This window comes from Octodon degus, unplaced genomic scaffold (genome assembly GCF_000260255.1).
Source record: "Octodon degus isolate 3935 unplaced genomic scaffold, OctDeg1.0 scaffold00128, whole genome shotgun sequence".
In the NCBI taxonomy this organism is placed as follows: Eukaryota; Metazoa; Chordata; class Mammalia; order Rodentia; family Octodontidae; genus Octodon; species Octodon degus.
This window is the reverse complement of record NW_004524704.1, coordinates 4,756,043-4,772,158: the sequence shown is the minus strand read 5'-3', so window position 1 is coordinate 4,772,158 and position 16,116 is coordinate 4,756,043. Positions and strand designations below refer to the sequence as shown.

At 37.2% G+C, this 16,116-nt stretch overlaps 1 protein-coding gene across 5 annotated transcripts in view; it reads right to left on the bottom strand.

Annotated features, from left to right (window-relative positions):
• Tp63 (tumor protein p63) overlaps positions 1-16,116 on the bottom strand; it is a 213,317-nt gene that overhangs the window by 121,663 nt on the left and 75,538 nt on the right. For 4 of the 5 annotated variants that reach the window (XM_004640898.3, XM_023700910.1, XM_004640902.3 and 1 more), the window contains exons 2-3: positions 9,977-10,105; positions 8,833-8,965 (exon numbers count right to left, since the gene is read on the bottom strand). In XM_004640898.3, coding sequence (XP_004640955.1) covers positions 8,833-8,965; positions 9,977-10,105 — 262 coding nt within the window. The remainder of the gene's footprint in view (positions 1-8,832; positions 8,966-9,976; positions 10,106-16,116) is intronic. The other variant, XM_023700911.1, reaches the window with a different exon arrangement.

The window sequence follows — 16,116 nt, the reverse complement described above, 5'->3', positions numbered from 1 at the left end:
CTACAGCCCATCATTCACCAATTGTTAAACACACTGAGCAAAGACCCTTATGAAAGACTCCCAGAACTGCTCCAAAGGTGGTAAAGACAATGGAGCAAGGTTGTTTGAAGCAAGGATAATTACTGTGAGAGGGAAGCACTGCAATGTGTCTTTCAGTCTGATTTTTAAAAAACAGCATTTGCAACATTTTTTGATCAACCTTGTTCAATGTTAAGCATCTAGCATACAAATAGGTCCTATTCAAATAATTTTTACAAAAATCTATGAATAGAATAGTTGAATTATCGCCTATCTATGTAATTACATGCAGTATAGCAATTAGTTTTTGAAAATTAGTAAATGAAAAAAATGTTCACTCTATAATGCAAAAAAAAAAAGAAGCATATTATAAAAAAGTGCACATGACATGATTTAAATGTTTTAAAAATCTTTCCTAGGGCAGTCCTAATGAGTTCATAACTAATTTTACTATTAAAGAAATATATGCTTTTGATACTTCTAAGATTCTTTCTAATTGTATCACTCTTATTATCAGAGAAATTTATTAAGTGATTTTTTAAACATTATTATTGTTATTATTATTAATGTATTTGGTACAGGGTCTCACTACTCAGCTTGGACTTGTAGTGCTCCTCCTGTTTTTAGCCTCCCCAGCACTAGGATTACAGGTGTGTACAACCAGGCCTTGTCTTGGGGGCTGGCTCAACACTCCCGGGGGCAGGGCCAGTACAACATGTGGAATCATACACCAGTTCCTATGCTTGTCTAAGCAGGCATTTAGTCTGCTGAGCTCTTTCGCTGGCCCTGATTTTTTTTTAAATGTTAAATGAGTCATACATACCTTTGTCAGTCAGATTTTATGAAAACTAGTATGGAGAGACACTGAAAACAGAAATTTTTTTTTATTTGATTACATACATATACACCTGGAATTTGTGAAACAAAGTAATGAAAAAATTGTCAAAATTGTCTGACCAATAATAACTATTAAATCTATTTATAAACATACAGAAATGTGGAAAGATAAGAACATAGAGACCATTGAGACCACACATGTAAAACTGGTCAAATTAATATTCCAATTCCTCTTGTCTAATGTTAAATCCCATACTGCAATCACAAAGTAAATACCAGGAACAAAAGAGTGGTGCTAGGGATGGTGTCAGCATGGTTATGGAAGCTGGATGGGGAATGATGTAGGAAGGGAGAGAAAATAGAGATGCTTCCCTGTAGTTTAGCTCTTGTTGCTGAAGTCAGAGTCACAGCGAGGTGACATTGCACTTCCCAGAAGCTCAGGATAATAAGACACATAGTAAGCAGGTACTGTAGAATATACCAGAGGTCAACTTCTTTCCACCTTCTAGAGCTCACAGAATATATAGAAAAGGTTTCAAGCATCTCAATGGCTTGCATGGTGATGCTGTTAGCTAGCTCTAAGCTAGACTTACCTCAGCCAGAGTAATTGTGAATGGTCTCCTGAAAAATATTTTGTTCACAGTCTATGCCTTAGTATGTATTTAAATATTAAATATATCAAATAAAGATTTAGAACAATTTGCACACCAGAAACTTATGATTTGATTTTTTCATACTGGAATGTGCCTATAAGAGTAGTTGGAATCGAATTACATCTGGGTGACACCGTGTGTGTGTTTCTACATTCACATGCAAGCAGAGGTGGGAAGGAAGGAGAGAGGAAGGAGGGAAGCACAGAGAGAATGTTCATGAAGTTGGGAGCATTTCAAAATGCAGCAAACACAGCCTTTGGCCTGGTATATGGGCCTACTTGGAAAATATAGGTGAGTATGTGTGGTGGATTACATGGTGGCATGTCATCCCTGCCTCCTGAGAGGCTACCACGGGAAGATGGCAAGTTCAGGCCCACTCCGAGAAACTGAGCCGGTTAGTAAAACCTCGTCTCACAAAAAGAAGACAAGAGGAAGAAGAGAAGAGAAAGAAGAGAAGAGAAGAGAAGAGAAGAGAAGAGAAGAGAAGAGAAGAGAAGAGAAGAGAGAGAAGAGAAGAGAAGAATACAAGACAAGACAAGAAGAAAAGAAAAGAAAAGAAAAGAAAAGAAAAGAAAAGAAAAGAAAAGAAAAGCAAGGCAAGACAAAGCAAAGCAAAGCAAAAGGGCTGGAGGAACCAGCAAGATAGCTCAGTGGTTTAGGCTAGCTTAGGCAACCACAGGGACTGCAGTTTGATCCCTGGTACCACATGCTGCACCAACCCTGCCTCAGGGCAAGCTGAGCCAGTCACATAGAAAGAAAGAAAGAAAGAAAGAAAGAAAGAAAGAAAGAAAGAAAGAAAGAAAGAAAGAAAGAGATGGGGATATAGTCTAGTGTGAAGGCCCTATGTTCAATTCTTAAACCCCTCCCCCCACATCAATTAGATATTATTTTCTTTCAAACAACTATTCTGCTTAATAAATGTGCAAATGAATCTCCATATTTTTCTTGGTGTTGATCAGTAAGTATTGTAGCTTTGGTACAAAGCAAGAGGAAAGTTACTGACAAGTATCTCATTCAATAAAATAAATTATAATTCTTCTTTTGAATTAATTTGACAGTAGAAGTTTGAAATTATGAATGCTTAGGAGATTTTTGTAATTTTCAGTGGGTATAGATCTAATATGTATGATAACAGGTATGTATAATGTGAAGTGCAGATGACAAAACCAGGATTATGGTAAGATTTCTACATTGCAGCTGAAGTGGTAAAATATTGCTCCCTCAGCAGATTCTTGGAAAAATCTATACTGAAAACCAGAGAGCAATCCCTCCTCCACAAAATACACAAAGATATATAGCTACAAAAGTAAACAACTTAAACTTGCATACTACAATTAGGTCATATGATTTATAAAAGATATAATAAAGGAAACAGGTACTTTAGAGAGTTAAATAGAAAAAAAAAGATAACCCTAACATACCCATGTTGATAATTATATGATATGTAAATAAAATAATTTTATTTACAGAATAAATAGAAAATATTTACAGAATATATAAAAATATATTGTTTACCAGATGTTTACTAGAAGAAATTAATTTCAGCTATGATCAAAATGAGTTAAAAGTAAAAGGATGGGGAGAAGATTGATCATGTAAGCAAATCAAAAGAAAATTAAAATATTAATATTAACAGAGACAAGTTAGACTTCAGAAAAAAATTGCCACAAGTAAATAGAAATGTATCATAACAGGAGGGCTAATTCCTTATAAAAATATAACAATCTTAATCATGATGCATCCAACATACAGCTTCGATGTATGGGACAGCTGGAACAAAGAAAGAGATAAATCTGTAAGTATAAAAGAAAGCTTTAACATTTGTTACTAGTGAACAAATACTAGGCAGAAAATCAGAGAAGTCATGCAAGAACTGTATGACATCATAGTCTAACTAGGTTTGATCGATATTTGTAAAACTTCCACTCAACAAAAGGAAAATAAAGGGCTGGGGAGATAGCTCGGCAGTGTAAGCCCAAGGACCTGGGTTTGATGCCCTGAACCACATGCTGAACCGTCCCTGAAACTGGGCGTGGTAGTGCACGCCTGTGACCCCAGTGCTGGAGAGGCCGAGACAGGAGGAGCACTGTAAGTTTGAACTGCATAGCAAGATCCTGTATCAAATAAATATTTTTTTTAAAAAGGAGAATACATCTTCTTCTCAAGTTCCCATGCAACATTCACCAAGATCACCCACACACTGACGCATGAAACAAAACTCAACACATTGAGAAACTGAAATCATACAAACTGTGCCTTCCAGCCATAACAAAAACAAACTTTAAGTTACCATGGAAAGATAAAAGAAAATACACAAACACTGGAAAGTTTAAAAATATTAAAAACACATGCTCTTAAATACCAGTGGGTCAAAGGGAAAGTCTCAAGGGAAATTAGAACTAGTTGAAACTGAACTGAATTGAAAATGCAATAGATCGATACTTACTGGAATCAGCTCACTCAGTACCTAAGGGAGAATTTTTCACAGTAAAATGCTTGGAAGAGAAGAAGAGTCCCAACTCTATGAGCTTTTAAAAAAATAAACTTGGAAAGGAAGAGGAAATAAATCCGGAGGAGTGGAAGTTAGGAAATGAGACCAGAAATGAAGTGGAAAATAGAAAAATAATACATAAAAAATGTTGAAACCATATTCTAAGTTGTTCTTCTTGGAAGATAAATGAAACCGGCTAGTCTAGTGTAAGACTGACAATAAAAAATAAAAAGTTACTAACATAAGAAATGAAAGAAGAGAATATCATTACAGATTTCACATATATTAAAATCATAAGAAATAAGGGCCAACCAGATAGCTCAGTGGATTAAAGTGCCTGCTTAGGCCAATGCAGAGGTCTGGGGTTCGGTTCCAGGTCGCCGTGCCAGCTCTGCCCCTAGCTATGCTGAGACAGTGATTAAGACTGGGAGTGGTAGCCTGTGCCTGTAATCCCAGCATTTGGGATGGTGCAAATAGGAGAATTACTATGAGTCCAATCTATGCAGTGAGACCCTGTAGACCCTGTACTCAATACATTTAAAAACAACTTGTAAGAAATAATATTCCAAGAAATACTAAACATGGCTCAATGATTTTAATCAACCAATTCCTCAAAACACCAAATTTGCCAATTCTTAAGCAGAGTAAGTAGATAATATTAGCAGTTCTTAATCATTGAAGGAATTAATTCATAAACACTGAGCCTTCTCCCTTAAAGAAATCTCAGGCCCAGATGATTTTAACAATGGGTTCAAAAATATGTAAAATGAAATATTGATTCTACACAGTGTAGAATAAAAGACACATCCCATAAAGCACATGTAGAAATCACAGGGGCTTATGAACAAACTGACCACCAACACTAAAAGGACTGTATGTTGTAGCTGCTGCTATTCTCTCCCAATGATGGGATCCAGCCTTATTTTCTTTGAATTGTAGGGTTTTATTTTCCCCCACATGTGTCAAATTTCAAAACTAAGGTCTCTAGGATTCCTTCTCATTTTATCCATTTAATTAAAATCAGTGTTACAATGAAACCTTCTTTTTTTATGTGTATGAATGCATACTTATATTTGTTTATATTTAAATGGTTTTGTATAATAAGTACCTAGAACTTACAGACCAGAAGAGAAAGTTTTAAAAACTAAATAAATTAGAATGAGCAGATATCTTTCAATATATCAATTTATATCCCCACAAAAGTGAAAAAGAACTGCTTAATTTTTTCAAAAATCTCACCTATGTTGGCTATTATCAACCACACAAATCTTTGCTGATCAGAGCATATCTTGTTTAAATTTGTGAATTTTAATTAGTAAAGAATTTGCAAATATTATGTTTATTAAAAGATCTCTATGCTCATAGATAAGTTACTCACACCCTTTGACAATAAAGGGGTGATCTTTCTCAATTTTTAAGATTTCAGCTACTAAATCTTTGTTATTATGTTTAATTTTGAATTTATATAGCCTACACAAATTTACCTGTAATGAAAGTTTTAACTCTTTTCTAAAACTTGTAACATCACATGGTTTTAACAGTAATGGTTAGCCAAGTTTGTAACACTTTCTTCTGTGTTTTCTTCACTTTTCCTCAAATTTGAAGACCTATATGTAAATCATTTTCTCTGTTTCCGGCCTTTCTCAGTCACAATGCACCATTACCTTTCAAATGTACATATTTCTGAGCATATTTTGTAGATGATTTTGTACACACTTGCCTTTCACATTACATTACAGCCTTCATAAAGTGAGAGCCTGCGATTCACGCATCTGCGTGGTAAGGAACACAACATGCTAACTGGGGCTAGAGCAGCACAGGACTAGAATCTTGCTTACGTTCTGGATCACACGAAGATCCTTTTGTACCTACCCTTGCACCTGAGTATGATTGTGCTACAGCCTATGCCTGTCCAAAATCCAACAAAGATGCTACCCCTTGGTCTCTTGCTAGGCTGAGCTTGTTTGCTCTTCACATGGACGTGGGATTGCACATTTAGGATTTACAAAACAGGTTGTTTTAGACAATTAGCACTCAACTTCTTAGGGAAAAGACTGACAGAGATTAAAGGGGTTGCCCTCAAAGTACAAGGAATAAACGAATGCAGAAGGAAATCACATCCCCTCTACCAGTCCTTCCCAGAGAACATCATAGTGTTACGACCGTTGTCCACCTCCTGAGGAAGTGGGGGGAGTGCCCTCAGCATCCCAAAGCAGCAAAACGCTGAGACAGCAAGTGGTGTATCAATCACAAGTCATGACTCAAGACCACGGTTGAAAATACACATTAAATTAAAAGATTTTTTTTTGAGAAAATCCATTCATCCTCACTCTTGGTAACATTAAAATCATTCTAATGAAGAGGACACACACATTAGCTGCAATTCCACTCAAATTTCTTTTGTTAATGATCAGAGCAAAACACTGTAGCCTCATTTCCTCACTAGTTACCGAGGTGAAGGTTGCAATTAAAGTCAGTAAAAATGGGATGAATTCCTCAATTTCAAGATTCCTTTGCTTAATGGGTTGACATGTCTTTTCGTGTCCATAGAGTCATATTTCTTGCATAGTGAAAGAATGCTTGGCTGACATCCCAACTTATTAAAATATTATATTGAAGAGAAAGTAATTTATGTTCAGACTCTGGAAACTCCTTAGTAATTAATCTAAACACAGAAAAGTGAAAGTATTCTACCAAGCTAAAGAAGAAAAGAGACCAGTTGCAGCAGTAGTTTAGAGGGACTAGGAATCTTAGAGTCTCTTATTTAATATATGTACCAAAACCTTTGTAATCAACATTTGGAGCAAGTCTACCATTTCGTTGCTACTGTTGCTGAGGAAGATTATTGTAATCTAGTTTCATCTGTGTAACTACGAGATACACATAGGTAGGCAGATACACTGTTAGGCAGAGACAGAGATTTTGAGACAGAGATAGGGATAGAAAGAGAGAGAGAGGTAGAGATATAGACATAGGAGGAGTCTTTAAAAAGAGGAAGATTCCAGGTTTATATACAATTATAAGACGGGGGATGTTACTATTCTTTGTAGGTAAAAACAGGAAAGCCATAGATAGATACGCTTTTATGTTTATTTAGGTTCATTCGCAATCTATTTTCGTATTTCTGTCTATACACTTGTTCCAAATGCTCTATTTTTTTCTTTTTACTGACAATGCCCTGTTTCCTTTTCCAGCATTTTCAAAAATCCCATTCTATCAGGACTTACTACATAAATCTCAGGCACTGTACAAAACAAAATATTTTTCATAACTCCTTTAGAGGAAGAGAAACAGATTAATCTCGTGCAATTCATAATACAACAAAAGATATGCTAAGATTGCCACAGAGGGACAGTTTCTAATTCAAACTGGCATAAATAGCGATACAGAAAAGATTCCGCCAGAAGATAGGACAAATGCTACAAAAAAAAAAAAAAAAAACAGATAAAAACTGCAAAGAGAGGAGAAAAATGAAACTGATTTTCTTGAGATCATTTCCAAAATTACAAAGAAGAGAAAAATCAAGGACCATTACAAAGACACTCGCATTAATTTGCAAAATGCTGATAACAGAAACCATAACATTAAAAAAAAACACTGCGATTTTATTTTTTTAAATTTTACAACTTTGAATCTATTTCTGTGAATCCAACAGTCAAAAAAGATGATCTCTGGGATTTAGAGAACAAACAAAAGTCTAGCAGGTGCTACCCATCAGAATGTACACACTACGGTGTCCACTTAAAATACATTATGAGGCCTTGAACGATGGTCCTCTTGGAAGTATCTGCCCATTTCCTTTAATTAACTCAGTGATGACCGAGGATTGTATCTGTAGTGAAATGAAGGGGTAGATGAGGTAACTGATCTTCCCTTCAATTTAGTGGCAAGACATCAGCATATTTGCGGGTTGATAATTTGCATTTTTGGTTGTTTCCTCTTTGCTTTCCCAACTTTACCTTAGCCCAATATTTAGAAGCATAGCATATATACCACAAAAGTGCACAGTGAGGATTCCAGCAAACTCTTATGTCAAATTACATCCTTAAACGCGCCCACAGGCACTCTTCAAGGCACTCCACCAACTCTACATTCCGTATTTTGTAGTAATTTTTAGTACAAGTAAAGTAGGTTTTGTATGACAAATCAATGAGATAAAAAAAAAAAAAAACCCAACTGACAGCACTACGGACTGTACAATGTCGCATGTAATCTAAGCATCTCAGAAAAGCGTGTTACCATCATTAACATGTTACACGCCTAAGCTTGCCTGGGAGGGATGCGACATGCAAGTTCTTGTCATTTTATAAATGAGAAACTGAGGCCTTGGGCCTGAGTGAGTCAGTGGCAAAGCCATGACGGTTCTGTTTTATGTACTGGTTATCTTTTCTTCTTCCTCTAGCACAAATACCTAAACAGGTGCATCAAATGTACTTCCTCTGGCATTAGAGGACTTGATTCAGCAGGGGGGACTTGCCATAGTGGGAAGTGTTCTGGGTAGAACTAGATTTAGCTTCTCCTGCTTTATTCATCTCAGCCAGCTGGAAAACCTTGGGGGCACCATTCTCTCTAAATTGGAGTTGACGTGAAGAGCAACAGAGATGAAAGATGTAAATATTATTTTCAATCTCCTGCACACCTTCCAGTGAACTGGGTCCAACCCAGATGCAGAAGCTACTACTAATCGCAGCTCAGTTGACTGTACTGGCTGACTTTGCTGGGGTCCTGCCTGCTCACATCCACCTTTTTTTTTTGTAGGCCTTTAAAATGCCAGCTCACTTGAACTGTGGCTAGCAGGGTCTACAGGTTAAAGAGGAAACGCTTTTCACTCACCCACATGGGGTCCCTGAGGTCTGAGTCCTGCATACGGATGCAATCCATGCTGATCTCAATCTTGTTAGTTGCACCATTTTCTGATGACTCATCCACAAAGTTCAGATCAATGGGCTGAACTGAACATAGAGGCCTAATATAAAGGAAAGGAAACTCATGAGGCAAGGCAAGGAACTAAAACACACTTTGCAGCATGGGCTTTCTACCTCAAAGCTGCAAGGCTTATTATTTACTTAGAGTCAGAAACTGAAATCCTAGCTCAACCACTTTCCAGATGTACAAGTTCAAGCAGTGCAACTCGAAATGTTTTTTGTTAAATAAAAATCATGAGTGCTGCACTCCTCAAAGAACTGCTCGATGGGATGAAGGACAGACAAGTGGGTCAACGGTAGAGTACTTTGTACCACAGTGTCCCTAATGTTCTAATATTCTGTTCATCATTTCCTTACCTTGCTCATTTCAATCCTGCATTTAAGAAAGGTGTAATTACACTGCATAGAGAGATAAAAATGTTCAACAAAACTTAGGGTTTGGTCTTCCTGGGCATACTTGTGTTCTAACTATGGATAGGACTTCAAGCTAAAAAATAGAGTTTGAGTATCAGAGAGACACTGGGGAAGCTACTTCATATTGTGCAGGATACAACTTGCAGAAGCTCCAAAATTATATCACCATTGAATAACTATCATTTATTTATTTATTTTGTATTTTAGGGAAGGATCTACAGGGTGTTCAGGGTCTCACTGCTAGATCAGACTTGTAGTGATCCACCTGTTTACAGCTTCCCAAGAGCTGGGATTACAGGCGCACACCACCATGCCCAGTCTCAATTGCCGTCTCTGTGCACCCCGGGGGCGGGGCTGGCACTCCCGGGTATCGAACCCCTGGCCCCTGCGCCTGCTTGCAGTTGCTTCAATCCCTAAACTATTCGGCCGGCCCTTAACAATCATCTTTTGATATGAGAAAATGAAGAAACAACCACTGCCTTTTGCAAATTGTGATGATATTAGAGATAGTAAATTTCTTCAGCATTAACTAGTTATTTACTAATTCTAGAAATATACTGTCAGCAATATTTTGTCCACCCGTATATATCTACATTTAATACTGTGAGCACAACATCGCTTATTTATTGGATACTTACTGTTCCAGAAAATCCCAGATATGCTGGAAAACCTCTGGACTGAGGAATTCACTTGTCTGTGTGCTCTGGGACATGGTGGACCGGTAATAACTTTCTTTCCAAGAGAAATGAGCAGGCGTTTCTACGAAACTTAAAAGAACAAAAATGAAGTTAAGATTGTACTTTCTGTTTTATGATAATGAATATTTAAATTAAAGGACAGTCTATGAAGAAAACATCAAGCAAACCTATAAAATCAAGCAGGTACATACAGCACATTTTAAAAACTGTACAACTGATATTTCTTTAGGAACATTATTGATCGAGCTGTACCTCACAGACTTTCAATTCTTTATCAAAATTCATCTTTCCTAATTAAAAGAGTGGTTATTTTGTGCTATACATCCACTACCCAATGTTGAGTTCTACAGATTTCAAAAAGAAAATAAACATTGGCTCATTAAGTCTGACAGCAAGTCTCACCTATCATCATTAATTGTTTCAACTGATCACTTGTCTATTCTGCCTCCAGCAGGTAAGAAATAGAAACAGAAAACAAAAATGAGCTCAGCGAACTTCAACTTCAGCCTTAGATTTGTCACCCATCTCATAAATACAACCTTGGGATCACATGCAAGGACAATAAACTGAAAACTCTGGACCTAAGCTTTTAATTTTTTGATCATTATATTGTGTGCATATATGGGTAGTTCTTAAACAGAGCATTCTGTTAGAATAAGGGATAGACAAACACAGGAATATCTTTCAAATTAGTAGTATTTCTGTTTGTTTCTGCTTTATGATAATGAATATTTAAATTAAAGGACAGTCCATGAGGAAATTTACATATACATGTAATATAAACTTGGGGAAATTTACAATATATATATATATATATATATATATATATATATTTGAGGACCCATTTACATATATATATATATATATATATTTGATTTCTCAATTGATGCAGTCTCCAAATTTAACTATTATTCCTGCAGTGTTTCTGTGATGATCAATGGACCAATTTTATCCCAGAATGAAATTAACTAAGCTCTTAATTATTACTATTCGTATCATAAAGAAATGAATGATATACTAGAATAATCAGTTTTTCTAAGATTTCAAATTTATGTTTTTATGTAGTTGCATAGTGGAAGATAATAGCACTGGATTTACAAATGATGCTACCTAACTACCTGTGACAGCACTTTTATTTGCTGAAATTAACTATGTAAAGAACATGCTTTATTTCCTGGAAGCATAAAGGGCATTGGAAATAAAACATAAGATTGTCTCGTCTCTCTAGGAGGTTGAGGTGCAGGAGTAAAACAGAAAAGCAAAACTAGAGTAACAGAGTGGAAAATGCTATAAAAATACAAAAATGCAATATACAATCTCATTTCAGGACCAAGAAGAGACACAAATGATGAGGCCCTTCTTCACCACGCCAGGTGGAAGCTACCAGTACAGAGTGGATGGTCTATGCTAACAGTGTAATCAAGGTATTAAAATGAAAAATAGCTTGGTGAAAGTGAGAAAATTACAAGCAACTCTAGGGTAGCATGGCCCTCAAATCTTGGGCAGAAAATATTGGAAAACGTTATAGGAGAAAAATATAGAATTTTATATGCAAATTTTTTGTATTTAAAGTGTTTTAAGAGGAACGTTGTATTTGGAAATAATTGTAGATTTATATATAATAGTAATGTGTAATACAGGGCTGAGCTATTCTTTACCTAGATTTTTTTCCAATGGCAATATCTTATGAAACTATCATAAATACCACAACAAGAATACATATTCACATCGATAGGATCTTCCAATTTTATTTAGTTCAGTCAGTTGTAGACACATATACTTCCTGGTATATGTATTTAAATCTATACATATTTATCACTTTTGTAGGGTAATACATTTATCGTCACAGCACTAAGGAATTTGAAATATGAAATGGACACAAAATATGTTTTACTGATCTATACGTTATATGGAAGCAGGGTTACAACATGTCAGTTTATAGGTAAAGCAGTTTTTAGTGAATTTCTGCGCTAGTACAGTAAGAAAACAACAAAGAATTTGAGGAACTGGAAAAAAATGGAGACCAGTTAATGAAAAAAGAGACTATTAATGAAAAGGATAAATCAAATATTGACTGTGTTATTATTAAAGGGGGAGTGAGAACTCAGGCCCATTTTCATCTTGCTTGAACTGAGTGTTCGAGATTCCACAAACTACATTAGTAGATACAGTAGAAAACTCTGGCTTGGAGGAGATACAGTGCATTGCATCTCAGCATGTTGAGTTTGAAGTGCCTATGAATGAATTTATGACGGGATCTCCGTATGGAACTTACAGACTATGAGAAGTTTAGGGTATCTGACAAGGAAGCAAGGATTTTCTAAACGATCAGCCGCATGATATAGATAAGGGATTCAGACCAAGATAAGACGTCAGAAATTGGTTTCACATGAATAGGTCACTGGCAACTTGACACTCACACTACCTCTATATTCAAATGTCAATGATCTCAGGATTAAAGAAGGAAGTAGAAAGGCAATATTCTTTTGTTACAGTTTGATGAGAAGAATCTGAACTATCCCTAAAGAGGAAAAGTGGATAGGAAGGACCCAAAGTAAGAGAAGAAAACTCAAGATATGTGAAGGAAAAGGAATGGTGTGCAGAAAAATCTTGGCAGAGGAGTTGACAGCATGAGGGACAGGGTGAACTGGTGGGCACCCGCAGTGTACAGGGGCTGGTCTAGGAGAAGGGAGAAGGTGGAGGTTTGTCTGGAGTTTCACAGCTGCTGGCAGTGACATTAAATCCAGGCAGGTCCTGAGAGTCAGAAGCAAGGGTGTGGAGTGGAGGGTCAGAGCACTTGGAGGGTAGGCAGGAGGAAGAGGAATGTTTTTGTAGAAACTAGGTAAAGTAGAAATAGGTGATGGTTGTGATCAATGCTATTTTCCTGTTTTCTGCCTTAGGGAAAGTGATAAGTGTGTGTGTGTGTGTGTGTGTGTGTGTGTGTGTGTGTCTGTCTGTCTGTCTGTCTGTCTGTGTCTGTCTGTCTGTCTTTCTGTCTCTGTCTGTCTCTCTCTGTCTCTGTCTGTCTCTCTCGCTCTCTCTCTCTTCATCCCCCGGGATTAAAGAAAGGCTGTTTATTTACTTGCTACTCATTTTATTTGCAAAGACAATCTCAGAAAGTTGTCCAGAAAAGACTAGAACACATCATCCTTCTGCCTCATCCTCCGGAAAGAACACCACCGACTACCAAACGTGGTGTATCCTTTTGGGGCTATCTAATCTCGCACTCTCATTTTGTAGACAGACTAAGCCCTAACTATCAAGAACTCGCCTAGATCCTTTGCTCTGAGGTAGTGAAACTTGCATGTTAAAATTCCCAAGTCAGTTGTTAAATGCAATCATTATTATGAAACTTAATGCTAACTTATATTAAAATACAAAGATAATGAACACTCAACACTCATCTCTTCCTAATTGGATATCATGCTCCTGAAAGCCATTTAAAAAAATGTGGGAGCCAGGGAGATGGCTCAGTAGAATAAGTGCTTCCCTGGCAAGTGCAAAGGCCTGACTTCAATCCCTGGTTCCACCAAAAAAAAAAAAAAAAAAAAAAAAGTGTATGGTTGAATTGTTCAGATTTCAAAATATTAACATCCCTTGGGAATTGAATGTTTGCTGTTCTATAACAATATACTTCAGTTAGAAGTTTTGTGTATGAATGTTTCAGTAATGTATCAGTATTGCGGGGAAGGCTGTGTGGAGGATTTAATGACAAATGAGAGGTGCGCTTTTGGAAGCTGTTCACGGTCACTGGTAAAAATGGAGCCCCTTCAATGTTCAGTTTTTACTTGGCTGTCCTAAGGTTTTGTGTCCTGACTCCTCACCTCTCCCTGGACTATGCTTTTCTTAAGGGCCAAAAGTAAGCATCAGGGGCCGAGAAGGTGGCTCAGTGGTATAAGCACTTCCCTGGCAAGCTCAAGGGTCTGATTTCAATTCCCAGTTCTGCCAAAAAATAAAAAATAAAAAGTAAACATTTGTCAGCCAATTTATTTGCCTTCTTGCCTGGTAGAAAGGAATTGCCACCGATCATGGCAGGATTTATTTAGCGGCTGCCTTGTGAGGTTATCCAGGATGACTCCTCCAGGCTTAGAAAGAAAAAAGAATTTATGCAAGGTCACTCAGCTCAGAAATGATAAAAGCTGCGAGTTGAACTTAAGACCATATTCCTTCAAAACCATGCGCTATTGAATTACATATATGTTTTGATCTTCCTTCAGGATCAGTATTAGAAAGTATGAAGTCTTCATTGTCAGGATTACTTTTATGATTAAAAATTATCTGTGAGTCCTATCCCATAACAATCATAATCACTGTCTGACAAGATGAACAGGGAATGGCAAAAGGAAACATACTGATAAGTGAATGCTATTTACAGAATGTCTGGCACATTTGCAGACTCTAAGTGGCTCTCACAGGCGTTGACTCACATGTTGTATAAGAAAGACAGTTGAATTTACTGTTTCTTAAGGGAAACTGACCTCTCAAATACGCTGGGAGTGCCTTCACCCCTGAGATAAAAATGGTTCAAAATTCAGACTATGACTTCACCTTCTTTTATCCATCCACTCTCCATCCATCTACTCATCAATCCATCCATCCATCCACCCATCTACCCATCCACCCATCTATCATCCATCTTCCCATCTACCCATCTATCCATCCATCTATCATCCATTTACCCATCCATCCATCCATCTACCCATCCACCTACCCATCCATCCATCCATCCATCCATCCATCCATCCATCCATCCATCCATCCATCATCCATCTACCCATCTACCCACCCATACACTTGATCAATCATAGTACTAGTGATCCATTTCATAGCAACTTCTCTAGATTTTCCATAAAATGAGTAACCTATTTAGACTCTGGAGCATTTGAGGCTATGCAATCCTGTTTCCATTTTAATTTTAGAAAACATTTCCATTCATTTAGATTACTCTGTTATGATATTACTCTGTTATAAGTACCAGGGATTGAATTCAGGACCTTGCACTTACCAGGCAGGTATTTAAGGCACTGAGCTATCTCTACAGCCCCACCATACGTACTTTAAAGAAGCTGAAGGACACATTAAAGCTTTTGACTGCTTTTCTTCCTTACTGTAACCAGCAATCCCTAAGGGCCCTGGAGGACTGAATGTACCCATGCTTGAGTTAAGTCTCCCTCAGAAGTTTCCCTCACCTATTCTGAATCAAGCCCATTAGTATCTTTCTTTCCCTAGATGGAATTTTTTGCTCCCAACTCCATGCTGAAGAGGAATTGTCCACTTATTTTCTCTCCACCATCTCAGTTGTCACCCATTGGCTAGCTTCACTCACGACAATAACATATAAGGACAAAATGCACTTAGAGCTTATCTAATGTCTTGATATCTCAATTTATCATACTCTAAACAGTAATATACCATAAGCAAGGAAATCTTTTTGTGCATCACCGAGCTGATAAATTCTTAAGGAAATTTCTTTTTGGTACTCATTTCCCCTCTATCATTTTTAGAAGCCTTTGATTTTCCCACCACAGTGTTTTCTAAGATACATCTATTCTCAACTTGCTTGTGCAGGACACCCCTGTGTAGTCCAGCCCCAAGGCTCTCTAAGCTTCTGACCCCTGCCACTGCCACAGTGATGTGTAAGCCTGAAGGAGTGTTCTGTTTTCTGGAGAACCAAACCCTCTAAGCCGTCTATTTTGGGTCCAACTCTGGCCTGTTCAATTTCTATCTTAAAGACAGTTAGTATTTCTCTGTCTAGAGCCTCCTTCTCTCATTCTTCTCATCCAATAAAACTCTTTTCTTCCTTACTTTACCCATATTTGCTTCTAATTTATGTACATATATTTGATGATCAGGCTTTGACAAACAGTCTTTTCTTTTTGTTTCATTTCTTCTCTTCTCTTCTTTCTCTTCTCTTCTCTTCTCTTCTCTTCTCTTCTCTTCTCTTCTCTTCTCTTCTCTCTTCTCTTCTCTGTATTCTTTTTTCTTCCTCTTCTCTCTTTTCCTCTCCCCTCCCCTCCTCTCCTCTCTCCTCTCCTTTCCCTTCCCTTTCCTCCCCTTCCCCTCCCCTCTCCATTCCTCTC